This window comes from Boleophthalmus pectinirostris, unplaced genomic scaffold (assembly GCF_026225935.1).
Source record: "Boleophthalmus pectinirostris isolate CB_2022bp ecotype Guang Dong unplaced genomic scaffold, ASM2622593v1 HiC_scaffold_17, whole genome shotgun sequence".
Classification (NCBI taxonomy): domain Eukaryota; kingdom Metazoa; phylum Chordata; class Actinopteri; order Gobiiformes; family Gobiidae; genus Boleophthalmus; species Boleophthalmus pectinirostris.
The window spans coordinates 17,525,549-17,546,437 of NW_026571115.1; the positions used below are offsets into that span (position 1 = coordinate 17,525,549).

The 20,889-nt window shown below is 41.7% G+C and overlaps 1 protein-coding gene across 1 annotated transcript in view; it reads left to right on the forward strand.

Moving 5' to 3' along the window:
* LOC110167986 (potassium channel subfamily T member 2) overlaps positions 1–19,154 on the forward strand; it is a 74,303-nt gene extending 55,149 nt beyond the window's left edge. Inside the window, 18 exon segments of the mRNA XM_055152854.1 lie at positions 1,170–1,278; positions 3,144–3,296; positions 7,570–7,705; positions 7,738–7,822; positions 9,615–9,653; positions 9,723–9,918; positions 10,690–10,795; positions 10,869–11,041; positions 12,319–12,390; positions 12,510–12,644; positions 13,426–13,537; positions 13,903–14,004; positions 14,370–14,453; positions 14,520–14,648; positions 16,434–16,629; positions 16,661–16,771; positions 17,410–17,494; positions 17,582–19,154. Coding sequence (XP_055008829.1) covers positions 1,170–1,278; positions 3,144–3,296; positions 7,570–7,705; positions 7,738–7,822; positions 9,615–9,653; positions 9,723–9,918; positions 10,690–10,795; positions 10,869–11,041; positions 12,319–12,390; positions 12,510–12,644; positions 13,426–13,537; positions 13,903–14,004; positions 14,370–14,453; positions 14,520–14,648; positions 16,434–16,629; positions 16,661–16,771; positions 17,410–17,494; positions 17,582–17,699 — 2,141 coding nt within the window. The 3' untranslated portion in view covers positions 17,700–19,154.
* The last annotated feature ends 1,735 nt before the right edge of the window (positions 19,155–20,889 follow it).

Here is a 20,889-nt window from a genome sequence, read left to right on the forward strand (position 1 = left end):
CGCAAATTGACAGCCTCACTTCTGTCAGTTTGCCCCAGGGCACAATAGAAGCTTAACATCACTGAATGAATAAGGCGAAACTATAAAGATGTTTTCAGTTTCTGTGAAAAGTGACTGGAAAATGACTGGAAAAGTGCCATATAAGACCAATGCATTATTAGTAGAGATTATAGCAGTGGCTGCAGGAATAACAATGGTACCAGTAACACTACTGAATCAGTAGTTATAGTAATAGCAGTAGTGGTTGTAGCAATGTTAATGCCGGTGGTAGTGGTGGTAGTAGTAGTGACAGTTGTAGTAACAGAAGAACCAGCTACAGCAAGGTAACAAAGCTCTTTTTGAAGAATAGAGGGTGATTTTGGGACAAAGCTGTCTAATTAAATTATTGTCTGACACAGTGTCCTCTGCAGCTGAGCTCAGAGACACGACTGGGCTTTTTTTTTCTTTAGCTAAAAGCAAATTAACAATGTCTAATAATGTGACATCCTGACTCGATATGGAACCCACAGAGCTGTCAAGGGGAAAAATGGAAATTTTCCTCCTCCAAAAGATAACCACAAAGAAAACCAGCATTTTCAAAGGAGCTATGGGGGTACTGCTTTTTTGCTTAACAACGACATACTGCTTAGGTCAGCAAACCCATTCATTTCAAAAGGTTTTTGGTTTTTTTAAAGTCCTTACAGGACTAACATCTGTAGGTATACTCAAGGAGACCTGCCACCCTTTTGGGGACAAAATCAGATCCCCATGACAAAGATGTCTTAATATAAACAAGTTTAGATATGGGTTAAAATAAATTTAGATTAGGATTTAGGTTAGGCAAGTCATAACTATGATTAAGCTTAGGATCAGTCCACAGGAACGTAATGTAATGTCACCTAAGAGCATTGTAGTCTGTGGGTGTGTGTATTTTTGGTCATAATGTGTTCTTTTTGCAAATTGCTGAATCATTGTTTCTTGTACAAAATAATATTCTGGCAGGACAGTCAATGTTGTTAACAGAATGTTAGTTTGATAGTGGTAGTATTATAGTGTATTTTAAATAAATGACACACAGACCAAAGAGTCTCACCACTTTTGACCAGAGCTGAAGTGACTCGACTCTTTTGCGTCTGGTTGGAGATTTTGACCCGGTCACAGTGTCCCTCTTGTGTCTCATGTGTGTGCAGATCATGTGGTGTGTGAAGAGGAGTTTAAGTACGCCATGTTGGCTCTCAACTGTGTGTGTCCAGGGACCTCCACCCTCATCACGCTGCTCATCCACTCCTCCAGGGGGCAGTAAGTGCACTCCATCACCACAGATATGACAAATATTCTACAACACTGCAAAAAAGAATCATCTGGTTAGTTAATATGACTTGAATATAATCAGCTATTTTTAGTGTTGTTTTGTCCAGATTTTTTTTTATTGTTTTCAATGCTTTCAACATTTTTATGCAATATTGTTGTGTCCGTGGAGATTTTATTTTTTATTACTAAGATGAAAGAAATGTAAATTTCATTTTTTCTGCTCAAACAATAAAATATACTGTGCATGGGGTTGTAACCCTGTAATTTAGAACTATACACGCATGTTCAGGTAGGGTTTCTTGCATCTTCTTTCAAATGTTATGCTGTTAAACCTGTTGTTTGAAATTTGCTAAATTGTTGAGCCCTGTTATTGAGTGCGGTTCTCTTACTCTGCTGTCAAATAATGTTACTTTAAATAAGCAAACAACATCAAAAGCATATATTGGAAATAAATACATTGAATACAATGAAAGTAGTCAAAAATAAATACTATTAAACTACAAAATTAAAACTTAATAAAAAATTAACACTACTCAAATCAAGAGAAATATTCACATTTCAAGTCATTTTAACTGGTGATATTCTTTTTTGTTGTGCGTCTTCCTGTCTAGAATTTCAAATACAGCCTTTTTTTTAACTCCTCACGGCAATTTTGTGCTTTTTTTTTTTTTGAGAACTAATCCCCAGGAAGGATTCAAGCCACGTGTGGGAGCATTTCAGGCCCTCAACAGGTACAGTGGAGTCTGTACAAAGAGGAACATGAAAATTATAGTGGCTCATTTTGTTAAAGTCGTAACTGTGGCACTTTTGGTCATAAAACTCATTCACTGTGCAATTGTGATATTTCCTCTGAGTCTGAAACAAACTAAAACAATACAAAACTCATGGCCATAGATAGCAAACGCAACTGTACTTTGAATTGGCTTGTTCCCACATCTTAATGCAAATAAATATGTAACAAACATTTAGAAATTATTTTTCAACTGAACACGAAGCACCGCTAAGGTTGTGCAAAATAGCATTATGTCAGTTTCTTAAATTATAAGTGAAATATTGGACCAATGTCATTTCTTAGCCTGGAAAGTTTCACAGTTTGAAAATAAACATATCTGTCTCCATGGAGGCAAGCAGGTGATGCCAACAGGCCAAGTTACAGGTCGGATCTGTGGAGACTAAGAGTGCACATTAATTGAATACAAGCATAAATAGCTTTAATACCTTATTGTGGAACATTCTAGGCAAGGAAATAACATCTCCACGGAGATCAGCCACCACCAGAAAAGTTCTGTAGTGCCCCTTCAAATAAAAATGAAATAGATAGCAGTAATATTGCTCTAAAACTACAGTACTTCTGCCTTGTCTGGCTATAATTCTCAAGTCTAATATATTCTAAGAGTTTTGAGAGCTCTTTTCATAAGTGGTTATGTATAGCCCATGTGCCATTTGGTTTATTGGCTGGAACAAAGATACATGATGAGGATTTGTCGTCCTCCTCCCCAGCCTTGCACTTTCGCTGTAACACTTGTTTATGTAATACTGTCTCTGTCACAGGCCACCCACATTCACACTGCCCCCACAACCTGGCTTCCTGTTATCACCTCTTTAGCCTCCCTTGTCTTAAGCCATATTCCCTGGAGAAAACTGATGTCCACTTAGCTCTCTGGGATCTATTGTGTAGGTCAGGGCCGCCTGCTCTTCCTGTCCATCCCGCACTATTGATTAACAGCTTTGAATGGATTTAGGATTACCTCGGCAACATCACGGCAAAAAATCCTATTTGTACACTGGAAACTTTGCCTGTCATGTCTAAAAAGGTTGCTTGTTCTCCCCATGACCCATCCATCTGATTTTAGGGAGAGTGGGGTGTCCACAGCTGACCAATGGCATCGCACGTACCGCCGCTGTTCGGCCAATGAGGTGCACCACATCCGCCTGGAGGAGAGTAAATTCTTTGGGGAGTATCACGGCAAGAGTTTCACTTTTGCATCATTTCACGCACACAAAAAGTAAGTATTTAAGAATATTAAAAATCAATCAATGAAGTATAAAGCTATACTTGACTTTTTTTCCCCAAGTGTGCTACTCTACTAACTTATTTAAATGTTGACATTTCCATCTATGGACAGTGGGCCATCCAAAATACACATTAGGTAACACTGGTATTTAATATAGTTCAAAAGCAAGGTTGTCGGGTTAATGCCAGGTTGGACCTGTTGTTGTGTACTTGGACTGGATACCTTGCCTAGGGTGACCAGATGCCCCTATTTACCCCAGACAGTACCAGTTTTGAGCCCTCTGTCCCCTGTCTCAGCAGATTTATCAGAAACTATTGATTTATCCCAGTTTTATACAAAAAATGTCCCAGGTGTCCTTATTTTTGACCAATCTGATACCAGCTAGCAATGAAGATGCCAATATATTGTCATTTGTTTAGCTAAAATACAGAAAACCATGCTTGACCATAAGTCCCTCAGGTGATATACTGACCCACAAGTGAGTCGAGAATGGACAATGTTACGCACTCTTTTCTCAATTTTATTTATACCAACAATCACAACCACCTCAACCTGGATGTGTCCCAGTTTTTAATTTTGAAAATTTGGTGGTCACCCTAACCTTGCTGAGTGTTTACCTGCCCAATCCTTATTAACAACTCACTACTGAAACACAATGCCATACCAATATTAATGTCACTGAAATTGAGAAAAGAAAAACATACTTAAATTACATAGTACACTATAAATCCTTGAACCGTCACCTTATCGTGGTGGAGGGGTTTGAGTGCCCGAATGATCCCGGGAGCTATGTTGTCGGGGGCTTCATGCCCCTGGTAGGGTCACCCAAGGCAAACAGGTCCGGGGGGACGGGTCAGACGAAGAACGGTTCAGAAGCCCCTTATGATGAGTGCAACACAGAGGCCAGTTACGTCGCCCGGATTGGCGTCACCGGGGCCTCACCCTGGAGCCAGGCCTGGGGTGGGTGCTCGCCAGCGAGCGCCTGGTGGCCGAGCCTTCCCCCACGGGGCTCGGCCGGGCTCAGCCCGAAGGAGCGACGTGGGGCCGTCCTCACGTGGGCCACCACCCACAGGAGGATCCATATGGGGCCGGTGCAGAGAGATCTGGGCAGCAGTCGACGGCGGGGGCCTCGGCGACCAGATCTCCGGACATGGAGACTAGCTCTGGGGACATGGAATGTCACCTCGCTGGAGGGGAAGGAGCCTGAGCTTGTGCGGGAGGTTGAGCGTTATCGACTAGATATAGTCGGCCTCACCTCCACGCACAGTTTGGGCTCTGGAATCCAACTCCTTGAGAGGGGCTGGACTCTCCATTTCTCTGGCGTTGGCCGCGGGGAGCGGCGGCGGGCTGGTGTGGGCATGCTCATTGCCCCACAGCTCAGCCACTGTGTGTTGGAGTTCACCCCGGTGAACGAGAGGGTCGCGTCCCTGCGCCTTCGGGTCGGGGACAGGTCTCTCTCTGTGGTGTCGGCCTACGGGCCGAACAGCAGTGCTGAGTACCCGGCCTTCTTGGAGTCCTTGGGAGGGGTACTAGACAGTGCACCGACCGGGGACTCCGTTGTTCTCCTGGGGGACTTCAACGCCCACGTGGGCAACGACAGTGACACTTGGAGAGGGGTGATTGGGAGGAACGGCCTCCCTGATCTGAACCCGAGTGGTGTTTTGTTATTGGACTTCTGTGCTAGTCACAGTTTGTCCATAACAAACACCATGTTCGAGCACAAGGGTGTCCATCAGTGCACGTGGCACCAGGACACCCTAGGCCGGAGGTCGATGATCGACTTTGTCGTCGTGTCATCTGACCTCCGGCCGCGTGTCTTGGACACTCAGGTGAAGAGAGGGACTGAGCTGTCAACTGATCACCACCTGGTTGTGAGTTGGGTTCGCTGGCGGAGGAGGAAGCCGGAAAGACCTGGCAGGCCCAAGCGTGTAGTGAGGGTCTGTTGGGAACGTCTGGCGGAGCCCTCTGTCAGAGGGACTTTCAACTCGCACCTCCGGGAGGACTTCTCCCGGATTCCGGGGGAGGCCGGAGATATGGAGTCCGAGTGGGCTTCATTCTCGGCCTCTATTGTCAATGCGGCTGCTCGGAGCTGTGGGCGTAAGGTCTGTGGTGCCTGTCGCGGCGGCAACCCCAGAACCCGGTGGTGGACACCGGAAGTAAGGGATGCTGTCAAGCTGAAGAAGGAGTCCTATCGGGCCTTGCTGGCTCGGGGGACTCCTGAGGCAGCTGACGGGTACCGGCGGGCCAAGCGTGCTGCAGCCCGTGTGGTCGCGGAGGCAAAAACTCGGAGCTGGGAGGAGTTCGGGGAGGCCATGGAGAAGGACTATCGGACGGCCTCAAAGAGATTCTGGCAAACCGTCCGGCGCCTCAGGAGGGGAAAGCAGTTCTTCACCAACACTGTTTACAGTGCGGGGGGAGAGCTGCTGACCTCGACTGGGGACGTTGTCCGGCGGTGGAAGGAATACTTTGAGGATCTCCTCAATCCCACCGTCACGTCCTCCGAGGAGGAGGCCGAGGCTGGGGACTCGGAGGCGGACTCATCCATCACCCTGGCCGAAGTCACTGAGGTGGTTGGCAAGCTCCTTGGTGGCAAGGCTCCGGGGTTGGATGAGATCCGTCCTGAGTACCTGAAGTCTCTGGATGTTGTGGGGCTGTCTTGGCTGACACGCCTCTTCAACATCGCGTGGCGGTCGGGGACAGTACCTCTGGACTGGCAAACCGGGGTGGTGGTCCCTCTGTATAAGAAGGGGGACCGGAGGGTGTGTTCCAACTATAGGGAGATCACACTTCTCAGCCTTCCCGGTAAGGTCTATGCCAGGGTACTGGAGAGGAGAATCCGGCCGATAGTCGAACCTCAGATTCAGGAGGAGCAGTGTGGTTTTCGTCCTGGCCGTGGAACACTGGACCAGCTCTACACTCTCCATCGGGTGCTCGAGGGTTCATGGGAGTTTGCCCAACCAGTCCACATGTGCTTTGTGGACTTGAAGAAGGCATTCGACCGTGTCCCTCGTGGTGTCCTGTGGGGGGTGCTCTGGGAGTATGGGGTCCGGGGCCCTTTGCTAAGGGCTGTCCAGTTCCTGTATGACCGGAGCAGGAGCTGTGTTCGCATTGCCGGCAGTAAGTCAGACCTGTTCCCGGTGCATGTTGGACTCCGCCAGGGCTGCACTTTGTCACCGGTTCTGTTTATTGTATTTATGGACAGAATTTCTAGGCGCAGTCAGGGGCCGGAGGGGGTCCGGTTTGGGGACCACAGGATTTCATCTCTGCTGTTCGCGGACGATGTTGTTCTGTTGGCTTCATCGAGCCAGGACCTGCAGTGTGCACTGGGGCGGTTTGCAGCCGAGTGTGAAGCGGCTGGGATGAAGATCAGCTCTTCCAAGTCCGAGGCCATGGTTCTCGACCGGAAAAAGGTGGCTTGCCCTCTCCGGGTGGGTGGGGAGTCTTTACCTCAAGTGGAGGAGTTCAAGTATCTCGGGGTCTTGTTCACGAGTGAGGGAAGGACGGAACGTGAGATTGACAGGCGGATCGGTGCAGCTTCGGCAGTGATGCGGTCGCTGTATCGGACCGTTGTGGTGAAGAGGGAGCTGAGTCGAAAGGCGAAGCTCTCGATTTACCGGTCAGTCTTCGTTCCTACTCTCACCTATGGTCATGAGCTCTGGGTAGTGACCGAAAGGACGAGATCGCGGATACAAGCGCTCGAAATGAGTTTCCTCCGCAGGGTGGCTGGGCGCTCCCTTAGAGATAGGGTGAGGAGCTCAGTCACACGGGAGGAGCTCGGAGTAGAGCCGCTGCTCCTCCACGTCGAGAGGAGCCAGTTGAGGTGGCTCGGGCATCTGTTCCGGATGCCTCCTGGGCGCCTCCCTCGGGAGGTGTTCCGGGCATGTCCCGCCGGGAGGAGGCCCCGGGGAAGACCCAGGACACGCTGGAGGGACTATGTCTCTCGGCTGGCCTGGGAACGCCTCGGGGTCCCCCCGGAGGAGCTGGAGGACGTGTCTGGGGTGAAGGAAGTCTGGGAGTCCCTGCTTAGGCTGCTCCCCCCGCGACCCGGCCCCGGATAAGCGGACGAAAATGGATGGATGGATGGATGGACTATAAATAATTCATGTTATTGTGTGGATATTATTAATTTTCTGAACAGTTGGGTTGTAATGTACTAAATTGTTGTATTTAAAATCCAAATATAAGTATAACTAAAGTCATAAACTTGCATATTAGATTATTAGATTAGATTATTAAATATGCACAATGTTTTTTATTACTGCAGATATGGGGTGTGTTTGATAGGAGTGCGGAGACTAGACACGACCAACATCCTGCTGAACCCCGGCCCCTGCCACATCATGGGCGCATCAGACACCTGTTTTTACATCAACATTTCCAAAGAAGAAAACTCCGCCTTCGTGCGCGGTCACCGGGAGCCGTCCTGGGGCAGCGGGGGAGGGATGGGAGAGGGGTCCACCAAAGCATCTACCATGGACTCACTCGTCTCCCAGTTCACAGCATCATTGCCAGCATGGGTCAGTCCTGTAGTATTATGCCCACAATACTCTTTTGTTATTCTATGTATTTGACAGTAGTGGAAAAAGTGCTGAAAATGTATACGCAAGGAGCACTGTGTAATTTTCTGGAGGGGTTGTTTTTCTCCTTGTAGATGTTGATATTTTGGTTTAAATTGCCCACAGTATAGTATCAAACACATTCGTCTTGCATTTATTCAACTACAGGTATTATTTATTTCTCAGATATCTTAAAAAACATCCATTCTTACTATGAGTGGGGTTGCTCTCCATAAATCTAACCAGTAATTTTGCATAAGTCTCCATGGAGATTCATGAATTTATGACCAATGACCATACTGTGGCACATTCTAGGTGCTTCTCCATAGAGACAAGCAGGTGACCCTCCAGCAGAGAAGGTGCACAATGCACCTTTACAGTTACTACATTACAGTTACATAGCTAAAAAAAAAATACTTACAACTGCAAATAGTGCTGCTAAAATTTTATACAAGCAAAAGAAAAATACTATTCAAAGTACTAGTAAATTTTAGATCCGTCTTTTATACCAAACTTAATTATACAGTTAAGTTGTTTGAAAACACAATCTACATATTCTTTTTCATATTCTCTGACCAATCAGAGCTGGTGATTCAATGTTGTCAACTAGAACAATACAATACATGGCTAGAATTATACTCAATTAAAAGTTTAAAACCTGTAAAAAGTACAATTAGTCAGAAAATTTACTCAATTACAGTCATGTGAGTATTTGTAATAAGTAATTTTCCACCCCTGGTATTTGAACATGTTTACAAACGGGAAATAACGGGGCAAATATGAGATAGCATGAGCTTTTGTCTGGAAAATAGCCTTCAGTGGCTCTAGCGTGTATCCGATTAAAAGTCACCGTTGATAAGTGCATCTGCCAAGTCAACTGAAATGTCACACAGTACTGTACTCTGCTTTACAAACACGCCTCCTACTGGACAGGGGCCAAAATGCAGGATTAATGAGGTAGTGTTCAAGGCTAGTTTAGATCTTTTCTTGGGTCAGAGGTTCCAAAAGTTTTTTATACATTTTTGACCTTCAAACCACGTTAACTGAAGAAAATAAGTCCCTGATCTAAACAATAAAGAAATAGTGAAGCAGTTAATTTTGACCAACTCAGACCAAAATTAAAATATAACCAGGGGGTAGTAAGCTCAATTAGTTGACTTGTAATTTTCTCTTCATACATCAGGATAAACCATGTGAGGCTCATGTATTATGGAAACTGATGCTAGGACCTAAATCTGGAACCAAAATGACAAGAAAATAAGATAAAATTTTGCACACCAACCTGGCATATGGAGTTTGGAGCCATTTGGAACAAATGCTCTCAAACAGGACGACTGCGGATGAGGATATTGATACAGACTCAGTACAAATATGGCTATCTATATTGTTATGCATATATTGATGATGGTAGCTAACAGCAATTTTTTGACATAGTGGGGCAATTTCTTCATTGTTTTTGTGAAGGACATTATTGAAAGTAATGATGTTTTGATTTGTCACATTAACTGTGTTAAACAATAAGTTGTAGTAATACTGGAAGGTCTTCACCCATGAGGTTAGTCCAGTATTGAGTAAAGGTATTGGTATTACAAAAATGTGATTGTGCATACCTAAAATAGAGAACAGGACTTGAACATCAAATGCCTTTACAGTAGTAATCTGAAGAGGTCACACTTTGAGAAACAGTGTTCTATAATGAGAGAAGCAGGATTCACATTACTTTGAGAAGAGTAACTTTGAGCTCTTACTTTAGGTACTGTGGCGATTGATCTCCACGACTCGAGTGACAGCAGTCCAGAGGGGCAGGATGTGGGCACAGGTCTGGGCAGTGGCAGGGGCAGCAGAAGCAGCTCCAGGACAGAGATGAGTGGGGCTAACACTCTTGCTCTGCCCGCCATGGGGGACTCTGCGGAGGAGAGGCGGCACAGCATCGCCCCTGTCCTGGAACTGGTGGACGGAGTCAGCCACTCAACCTTTGACCTTTTGGCAGACCAGTCTGAAGATGAGGGGGAGGGGGAAAGTAAAGAGGACAGCGACAGAGATGAGAGTGCGCACTGGTGGGCTCGCCACAGCGAGTATGTATCCCTGTGATTTTGCAGAATTTTGTTTTACTGATACATAATAAATACACCCACTTTCATCAACAAAATCTGAACAGTTGCCAAAAAAAAGTGATTGAATTATAGATAACTCGTATGGGTCTGATCTGTTTACTTTGTAGTGTCAAACAGTTCAGACTGAGAAGTGTCTGTGTTTTGAGGCAAAGAAACAAAATTTTTGAAATGGGTCAGGACAAAGAAGAAGTACAGTTAGTATATATATATATATATATATATAATATATATATATATATATATATTTATACATTATCGTACAGTGAACACAGAGTGTTAAGTATGAAATAGCATTATGTGTTCTAAGATCTACTATATGATGTTTTTGCAGTCATGTTTCCACTTGCCAGGAAATCCTGGCATTTTTTTCTATATTAATTATGTTAATAGTACTACGAAAGAATAGAATGACAGATGAGCCCATGAGTAATCACCTTAATTACACTTTGTTATAAAGGTTTATTTATTTATTTATTTATTCATTTTTTCACAATAACTGTAAATGAAAGTGCCACTAATATATTTGTTTAAATATGTTTATAACATGCTTTTCATTCAGGGAAGTTACAGTCCAAAAGCAAACAAAAAATCACATTATAATTTCATACATTCATTATAAATGATATAAATTTCCAAATAAGTAGTCAAAGCTTGTCTAAATAAACATACTTGAAACAGCTTGTCTTTCAAAGTCCCTGTACTGCTGTGTTGCAGATGGGTGAAAGGGTACCCTCTGAACTCCCCATACATCGGCAGCTCACCTGCACTGTGCCATCTGCTTCAGGAGAAGATGCCTTTTTGCTGCCTGCGTATGGATAAGGTTTGTGTGTGGTCTGATCCTGGAGGTCCTGACCCCAGTTACAGCCATGTTTCATGTTGTGCTCGTGTCCCAGGCCTGTCACCACATCCCCTTTGAGGATGCACGCTCGTATGGCTTCAAAAACAAACTGATCATTGTGTCGGCGGAGAGCGCAGGGAATGGCCTGTACAACTTTATAGTGCCTCTGCGTGCCTACTATAGACCCAGGAAGGAGCTTAACCCCATTGTGCTGCTGCTGGAGAGCATGTAAGCATCATTCTCTGTGTTTATTCTTAGTTAAGTGCGGTCACTGCACTGAGATATAGTTTTTGTTACTTTACTAGCATTAAAAAGATATTCTAGGCTAAGTGAAGTAGTTTAAAGGGCCCATCTTACTCTATTTTCTGATTATAATGTTGTTTCCAAATCAAAAACATACCTGGAGTTTTGTTTTGTTTCATTTACACATGTTTAACACACAACCCTGCATAGTTCTTCTCTCAAATGGAAAACACTCTTTTCCACCTTGTGATGTCATGTGGCAATACAGGAAGTACTCCACTCTGTTTTTAAACTTTATACGGCTTCCCTAGAATCATTTGGTTGACTTCAGACTTGGAATTGCCTATCTCTGCTAAACAAAAGTTAAAAGGTATCTATTAACTTGAAAACTACCTCTACATGACATCACAAGGTGGTGCAGAGCATTTTAAGCTTTGGAGATGTAGATAGACTAATAATAAAGGATTACTGAAACATGTATGAATGAAACACAACAAACTTGATGAGGTAACGACATTATAACATGGCTTAAAGCTCACAAGAGTAAATTTTGTGTAATATAGGAACTTTAAAGTAAAAACAGCTTGCATTATACAATAGAGCATACTTGGAGGCATATGGCCAAAAAGAGATTATCTGAGCACTCAAGCCTAAATACAAAACCATGTAGGATTACTCAAACATGCATAAACTGATGTAAATACAACTTTGACTAAGTTAATGATGAGGGAACATAGTTATAACATGGTCTGTTAACAAGTAAATTTTATTGAACCATGCCTGAATATACTTTCTATTACCTTCCTTTGTTGAGTTGTATTTTAAATTGTTTTTAAAGACTTTGCAAACTTAATGATGAAGTATCAACATAAATTATATTTGACAATGTAATTCTTGAGCTCAGATGGAAAACTCAGAACCATTTGTTTATAGTTAAGTGATTCATAATAGAAACAAATAATGTATCATTTTGTGCAAAAAGTGAAATAAATTGTTTCCAGGATAATTTTCTGTGTGCCTCTGTAGTGTCAGTGCCGTCTGGTTCATAAGCAGCAGCCAAACCAAAGCACAATTCAATAAAACAGCAGTCAAATGCTGAGTCACACAGACACAGTCTTTCTTCTCCACAGGCCGTTAGTCTGAGTTGTATTTTCTCATACAAATAAAAAAGGAGGGGGGTTAGGGGGGCCATACTTCATCACAGGCTGCATAAAGCACAATCACTGGGAATCTCGAAACTATTTGTGTTTTTATTGCTTTAGACCTGAAGCAGACTTCCTTGAGGCGATATGCTGGTTCCCCATGGTCTTCTACACAGTGGGCTCCATTGACAAGTAAGACCACCAAACGAAGACCATTTTAAGCATGCTCCTTTAGTCTTAGATTTTCATGCTGTAGCCTGGATGATTTTTCTCTTTTTGTTGCTGTTGATGCTCCTCACCCTCCTCTTCAGTCTGGACAGCTTGTTGCGATGTGGAGTCACGTTTGCAGACACCATGGTGGTAGTAGACAAGGAGAGTTCGATGATCGCAGAGGAGGACTACATGGCAGACGCGAAGACAATTGTAAATGTTCAAACGCTTTTCAGGTATGGTATGGTGCTGAAAAAAAGAGGGTGATTTAGTTACATTTAAAGAGCACATTAATCCATTTTTCTTCTTGATATTTTTTGTATAGGTCTGTTTTTCCCTATCTTAAAGGGCCCATATTACAATATTTTCTGATCTATGTTATAATGTTGTTTCCACATCACAAACAGACCTGGAGTTGTGTTTTGTTTCATTCACATGCTTAACACACAAATCCTGCATATTTAGGCTGAGTTCTTCTCTCAGAAAACACTGAAAACCAAAAATAATGACTGTGATGTTATGTGGTAATACAGGAAGTTCTCCACTGTATTTTTAAGCTCCAATCAATTTCACTAGCATCATTTGGATTGGATTTCAACCCTGGCAGCTGTTAACTTGAAAACTACACACTCACAAGGTGGTACAGAGCATTTTGAGCTTGTGAGATGTAGACTGACTAGTAACAGAGGATTACTCAAACATGTGTGAATGAAACAAAACACAACTCTAGGTATGTCTTAGATGAGTTAACATCATTATAACCTGGCTAAATCTCACAAGAGTCAATTTAGCTTAATAAAGGACCTTTAAGGATATTTCACAATGCTAGTATTACTTAAAGCCAAATTAAGACAAACTGTACTGTCTTATAATGATCAATGAGTAGAGTAGAGTACTGTATACCCTATCATGTGTACTGTGTACCCTATGATAAACGGATACTGTGACAGATTTCAAGATACCATACTGATAATCTAACAAAAAATGACAAAGAAAATACTGTTTTTTTTCCTGCAGATTGTTTCCAGCTCTCAGCATCATCACGGAGCTCACACATCCAGCCAACATGCGCTTCATGCAGTTCAAAGTCAAAGACCATTACTCTCTGGCTCTGTCCAAACTCGAGAAGGTGAATAATTTATTGACACGGTCCTCCACTCGTGCTTTAACCTTGTGAACTGAAAACTGGGTTACACTGATTGTGATGACATGCGTTAATGAAAATTATAATGGGTATACTTTGTACCCAATTATAGTCTTGAGTTTTGGTTTCCCTATACCCCACAGCACTTAGCTTTTGTAATTTCATTTGCTGAACTCATCTCCAATGAAATCACACTGTTAGGATTGATAATGCTATATCAAGTCACCATAATGAAGTTTGCAGTTATTATTCGTAGAAATCTGGTGCCTTACTGAGATTTGTTACTGACAGATAATTATTATAAGAAGAACTTTGTATCCGCTCTCATTTTTGTGATATGTTTTTCGCAGAAGGAAAGAGAAAAAGGCTCCAACTTGGTGTTCATGTTTCGCTTGCCCTTCGCTGCAGGGAAGGTCTTCAGTGTTAGCATGCTAGACACACTGCTGTATCAGGTGCTCAAAAACTAACCACATTTATTCTTATCAGCTCTGATCCCTGTCTGGTGGAGGAGGGTTTAGTGTCTTGTCCAAGAACACAATTGCAATTTATGTCCATTTGGGTCAAAGCTCTATCTAACTGCCCTCTACATTTACAGCTGTATTTGTACTTTAGTGATAGCTCAACCTTGTGAACAATCGACAATTTGAGAACAACCTTTTCCTGAGAATGTATTATTATAAATAGTTGTACTTTGCATATTCTTTACTTATAGGTCTTAAACTTAAACAGAGATTATCTCGCTGTGAAGTACAGAAGTAGCTTATCACTACATTATTAGTATTATAGATTTGAGCTCACTTCTTTTCTTTCTTTATAGTCATTCGTAAAAGACTACATGATCTCCATTGCCAGACTGCTTCTTGGCCTGGACTCCATGCCTGGGTCTGGATTCCTATGTGCCGTGAGTACACATACGAATATTACTGAAACACTAAAATACTTGACAAGAAACAGCTTTTTGTTTTAGATGAAAATAACAGAAGATGATCTATGGATAAGAACTTATGGACGACTTTACCAGAAACTGTGCTCATCCACCGGAGACATTCCCATTGGGATTTACAGAACAGAAGCACACAAGCTGCCAGTGTCAGAGGTCAGACACTTAACATTTTCGGTGTATCTTAGTGTTACTTTTTCATTGGCAATGGTCTTTCCACAGAATTAAACTGTCTCTTTACTTTAATTGCAAAGGACACAGCAATTTCTGGATAATTGCTTACGTGATTAACAACATCTCCTGGCACTATTTACTGCTGTTGTGCGACAAAAGACGTAAATAATTATAAAATGACTGCAGCCATTCTAAATCACAAAGCTAAAAATAAATCTTGCAGAAATTGATTAGAAATAACAGTGCTAAAAATATCCTGAGTTTATGATGTAGTTGGGCTATTATTAGTCCGTACTTGCCAAAGCTGTTGCAGTGCACTGTTCTACTGCCCCCAAGTGGATAAAATGTAATACACAATTAACAACTGTGCCAAATATTTTATTAATCCTAAGTCTAGTTACTGTTATCAAACCAGATGATATCGTATATTGTCTATTTTGGCTTTTTACTGACTACGAATTTTAGTCTGAGTTTTAAGTGTAGAAATGTATGACCCGGTTCCTTAATAAAAATAAAAATCGTGGATAGTGCATAGGGACATTTGTGAGTGCCCTATGCAAAATGTTTACCTTCTATAGTCATTCATAACTACAAGACTAGACTGGTTAAAGTCATAAAAAGTGCATCATTAAATATTAGGGATGTCTTTATATGATATTTTTGGACAGCTTATGTTTTCTTGGTTGTACTGAGGACATTTTTCTCTGGACAAGCTGTTTCCTTAAAGGGTCCATATTACGTGATTCTATGTTAACATCAAAAACATACCTGGAGTTGTGTTTTGTTTCATTCACACATGTTTAACACACAAATCCTTCATATCTGCTTCTGCCTCCCCTTGATTGTCTTAGTGATGTTGGTTGGCTCACAAGTTTTTAAGTCTAAATGAAGGCAAAACTAAGGTCATTGTGTTTGGCAATGCTGACCCCTTCAATGACTTGGGCCCACTGAAACATCATGTAAAACAGTGTGTCACCAACCGTGGCATCACTATTGACAGTGATTTTAAATTTGACAAATAAGTGAACGTGGGTGTTAAATCTGGCTTTTATCATTTGCGGCTTTTAACTAAAATTAAACCTTTTGTATCTTTTAAATAATTTGAACAGGTCATGCACACCTTTATCTCCTCTCATTTAGACTACTGTAATGCACTTTTCTCTGGCATTAGCCACCCTGCACTTCCTCGCTTACAGTTGGTCCAAAGTTTTGCTGTGCGCCTTTTAACTGGAACCAAAAAACGTGAGCACATCACCCCAATTGTAGTGTTGTTGCACTGGCTTCCTTTTCGTTTTAAGAGTTGATTTTAAGATTTTATTGTTTGTTTTTACAGCTTTGAATGGACTGGCCTCACAGTACGTCTCGGACCTCATCCAAATTTACACACCCACACATGCTCTGAGGTCTGAGAAAACTACCACTACCTGACATCACAAGGTCAGAGCATTTTGGCCTTTGGAGATACAGACAGCTCAGCAATGCAGGGTTACTCAAACATGTGTGAATAAACAAAAACACATCTTTTGGATGAGGAAACAGCATTATAACATGGCTAAAAGCTCACAAGAGTCAATTTTGTGTAATATAGGACCTTTAAAGTATACTATAAACATTCCCATCACAAGCAGGTTATTTACAGTATGATATGAGACAATTATTAATTTGTCACCAAACTAGAATAATTAAAACTATGTCCTTGGACACTTTAATCAATAGAAATGATACTATAATGTTTCAGCTTGTATAAAGCCATTTTTGTGTGTCCAGTCCCAAGTGTCTATCACAGTGGAGGACTATGAGGACACCAGGGAGAGCAGAGAGCCTCTTCTGTCAGGCTCTCACCGAAACTCCACCTCCTCCGAGCCCATCTCCTCCTCATCCCACACCACGGACCACCCGCTGCTGAGGAGGAAGAGCATGCAGTGGGCACGCAGACTGAGCCGGAAAGGGGGGAGGACTTCCAGCGCAGCCAAGGGGGGTCCGGGGAGCGGCAGAGCGGATCAGCCAACAGAGACTCACCCTGTTCAGGCGCTCCGAGAGACAAGAGCTCAACGCCTTAGTCCGGACCAGGATGAAACACTTGGGCCTGTCTCCCACTGGATTCAGTAAGCAGACCGGTTATGACATTTGCCTTGATGCTATGCTAACAATAGATGTTTACAACTAAATTTACTTAAAATTTACTACTTAATTACACAAAATTTACTCTTCATCAAAAACATACCTAAGTTGTGTTTTGTTTCATTCACACGTTTGCATACTCCTTTATTATTAGAATGTCTACATATCCAAAACTCAGTATGCTCTGTTCCATCTTGTGATGTCATTTAGTGGCGGTTTTTAAAGTTAACAGCTCCCTCTTGCCTTTAGGACAGTGTAGACTGGAAATACTAGGGCTGAAATCATCATAAATCATAAATACTGATGGTTACTATCCTGTATATGACAGTTGATTTGATGTATCGACCCAAAAGTAAAATACTAAATTAAAGTATATCCAGTACAGACTAATAATAATACAATTTGTTAGTCCAAAATACACACACTCCACACAAACAAAGATTCATGTGCAGAAAACAGTGATCTCAATAATATGTTAAAAAGACTGTAAAAATGTGATTCCAGAAGCAAGTCAAAAAGGGCCAGATACAGTACAGACTGCATATCTAAACATACTGTGATTTCCTGTCTCCTTTTCCTTCTCTTCTTCGTCTTCCTTATCCTTCTCTTCCTATTGTGTCAGATGGAATGACCGACCAAGGCAACAGACTGTCCTACATCCTCATCAACCCTTCTCCGGACACTCGGCTGGAGCTGCATGATGTTGTGTGAGTACATAGAAGATTAAAAAACACACAAAAGAAACACAAACATGCACACCTGGTAAACTTACTCATTCTTGTGTTCATGCATAGGTATTTAATCAGACCAGATCCCCTCTCAATCGTCCCCAATCAGGGAAACAGTCGGAAGTGCAGCGCCGGCCTTTCAGATAGTCATCGGTTTGATACGCAGGACAGCACCCATCTGTGAGAAACATAAATAAACAAACACTGTCCCAATATGGAATAAGAAACCAAGACTTAATTTCACTGAAGAATGGATGGCACAAGCACAAACTCAATGCTGAACTCAGAAGTGCCAAGACATGCATGGACCTTTTCTATAATAACAACTGGGAATGTTTTATGTATGCACCTTCAGATTTTCAAATGGAGAGCTGCGGACACAAGTGCATTTATGAGAAGAAAAAAAACATATTTATTTATTTGTATGTATGTGCATGTTACTGCATCATGTACTGCATCGCGTACTTTATGTGCCGTTTGAATGTATACATGTGAGGAAGTATACAACTATGAGACGAGAACTGTGGGAGAATGGAGGAGGTGGGGCCACTAGCAAATGTTTGCTTTTATTTAGTGTCTATCAGATAAGTTCGCTATATCTGTTATGTACGTATTATGCTTACTCATGATGATGATGTGTGTGTTTATCCTTCCTTTCTGTTATTGTTAATTCAGGCTTGGTACTCCCTTTTGACTAATTTTGATTGTATGATAAGGCTTACACTTTAATATCTAAAACTAACACAAAGTTTGTCTTCAAAGCAACTGAAAAGTAACAGCCAACTTTTGATAATGTTTTCAGAAATGCTTAGTAATGGGCTAAAACAAATAGTATAGTAATAGTAATACTGTACCAATAGGATTAGAAGTATACTAGCCTAATAAGGTTTGGAAAGATTAGACTATTAGATATTCTGTGGAAATAATTAATAGAATTAATTAAAATGAGATGAGTGGGTGTTTATCACATTGTGTCTATATACACTGTCTTCATGGAGAACTGCCTCCATTATGGATCAGGTCCCCATGATGCAAATGCTTCATTATTAGATCAACAACATGGTTTACAGATCAAATATGGGTTAAAATAGATTCAATTTCAGGTTAAGATTAGACATTAGCAACTATGGATAAAGTTAGGATTAGTCTACAGAAAATTACTGTAAATCAATGTAACGTTCCTAAAAAGCAAACATGCATGTGCCAGCCTGTGTAACATCATCTCTATACTTCATTACCCATATCCACATACGCATTACATCTATCTCTTAAGTTGTCTTTACTTTTAATTTGAATATTAATCAATGTCCACCCTCCAAAATTCTCCTACAGTATTCAGTAAGAGCAAGACACTGCCAATTTCTCCCCTAGAGGCCAAATGAAAGATGTCCTTCTATGTTGTGGGTGTGTTTTTGTCACACTAAATGTTGTATTCAAATGTGACTTAAACAACTTGTTAGATTTTTATAATATTTATTTGTATGTGTTGCTTACATCCTTTGTTTCACCAGCAGTGGGGGACACAAAGAGTGTTAAACATCGAGATGACCGACTCTTTAAGTTTGGACTGTCAGTGCGGGGCATTGAGTTACATTGGTTATGTGTCTTGTTTGGATGTAAGTACACAAATTCACCTTTGGCTGGGCTCTTTCTGTTATTTTATCCTTGTTACTGGAATGTTTATTTTAGGACCTAGAATTGACCCATAGTTGCTAAAGGCTCCTCCAGATATCAGCAAGAGGGGGTGAATAAATTATATCAAATGAAAATATCTGAGAAAACTACATTTCTGAAAATGTCTGTAAAGTTAATTAACAACAATGATAACTACACACATTCAGATCTTTGCAATCCAAGTTAGGATGGTTGCTATGGTGACAAACAATTCAAAACCCTAATATACCTTTTAAATGATCAGTTGTCCTAAACATGGCACCAAAACATGAAGCTAAAGACATTTCTGCAGACACATTTCATTATATGCTATCTAGTCCAATGAGATTCATTTGGTCTTCCAATATTCTATGTTATTAGGTTCTTTTTTTCAGACCTAGAGTGTTATTTCATACCTGACAGTTTCGACTGCTCACTAGCAATTCACACATGAAGAAGAAACAAACAATACAATAAATTTCCTGGACATGAACATTACACACAGGGAAGATGGCAGCATCAAAATAAAAATACACAGAAAACCAACCCACACGGACCAGTATCTCTTGTGGACATCAGAACATCCCACAGCCCACAAACTCTCCGTTGTAAGAACATTGTATGACAGAACCAACATCATAACAGATGAACAAGACAAACAGGAGAAGACGGACACATTCTCAATGCGCTAAGGCAATGCCAATACCCAAAATGGGCAATAAACAAAGGGAAACAACAGGTTAAGGAGAAAGAAAAACAGAACCAGAGAAACAAAAACAAAACAGAAAAAATGAGCACAGGCATGGTAACATTACCATACATCAGGGGCATAACAGAAAAAGTACAGAGGGCGATGAAAAAACACTATCAACACACCAGTGAAACTGTACAGAAAACTCAGACAATTACTCGTCCACCCGAAAGACAAAATAGAACCGGAGCATAAATGTAATGTAATATACGAAATACCCTGCATGTCTTGCAATAAGACATACATCGGGGAAACAGGGAGGACGTTCAGTACACGAAAAAGGGAACATAGAACAGAATGCGAGAAGGAAACAGCAAAGGCGTGCACACGTGCAACAAAGCACAAAGCAGAACAGGAACAACTCAAATCCACCATTTCTGACCATTGTAAAAGAGAGAACCACGTTATGGATTGGGATGGAGCAAACATCATTGGGACAGAGGAAAACAAACATCGCCGCTGGATTAAAGAAGCAATCGAAATACGGAAACGTGCCCACAGGACTGTAAACCGGGACGAGGGGGCTTTTTTACTCTCACACACCTGGGATGCTGTCCTGAGGAAGTCGGACTGCAGATGGCGCTGTCGTCCTGCCTCCACCGGTAGGAAGACAGCGCCAAAACCTGTTTAAATCAGCTGACCAGACACGTCACAACAACATCACGTGACTCTGAGGAAGACGCTAGTGAGCAGTCGAAACTGTCAGGTATGAAATAACACTCTAGGTCTGAAAAAAATAACCTAATAACATATTATATACTATCTTTTGTTTAATCTTGCTATCCTCTCCTTCTATTGTTTAAAAAACAACAACTTTTCATAATTTGGAAGGGCTGTGCTAAAAATCGAAAAATCGATAGATGGCGATCTCTACTTTGGTCGATCTCGATGATAAGGCATGTGCATTATAATCAACAGGTCTACAGCCAATCGTGTGGCAGGAAGAGTGCATGTTGCTGACTAGGATTTA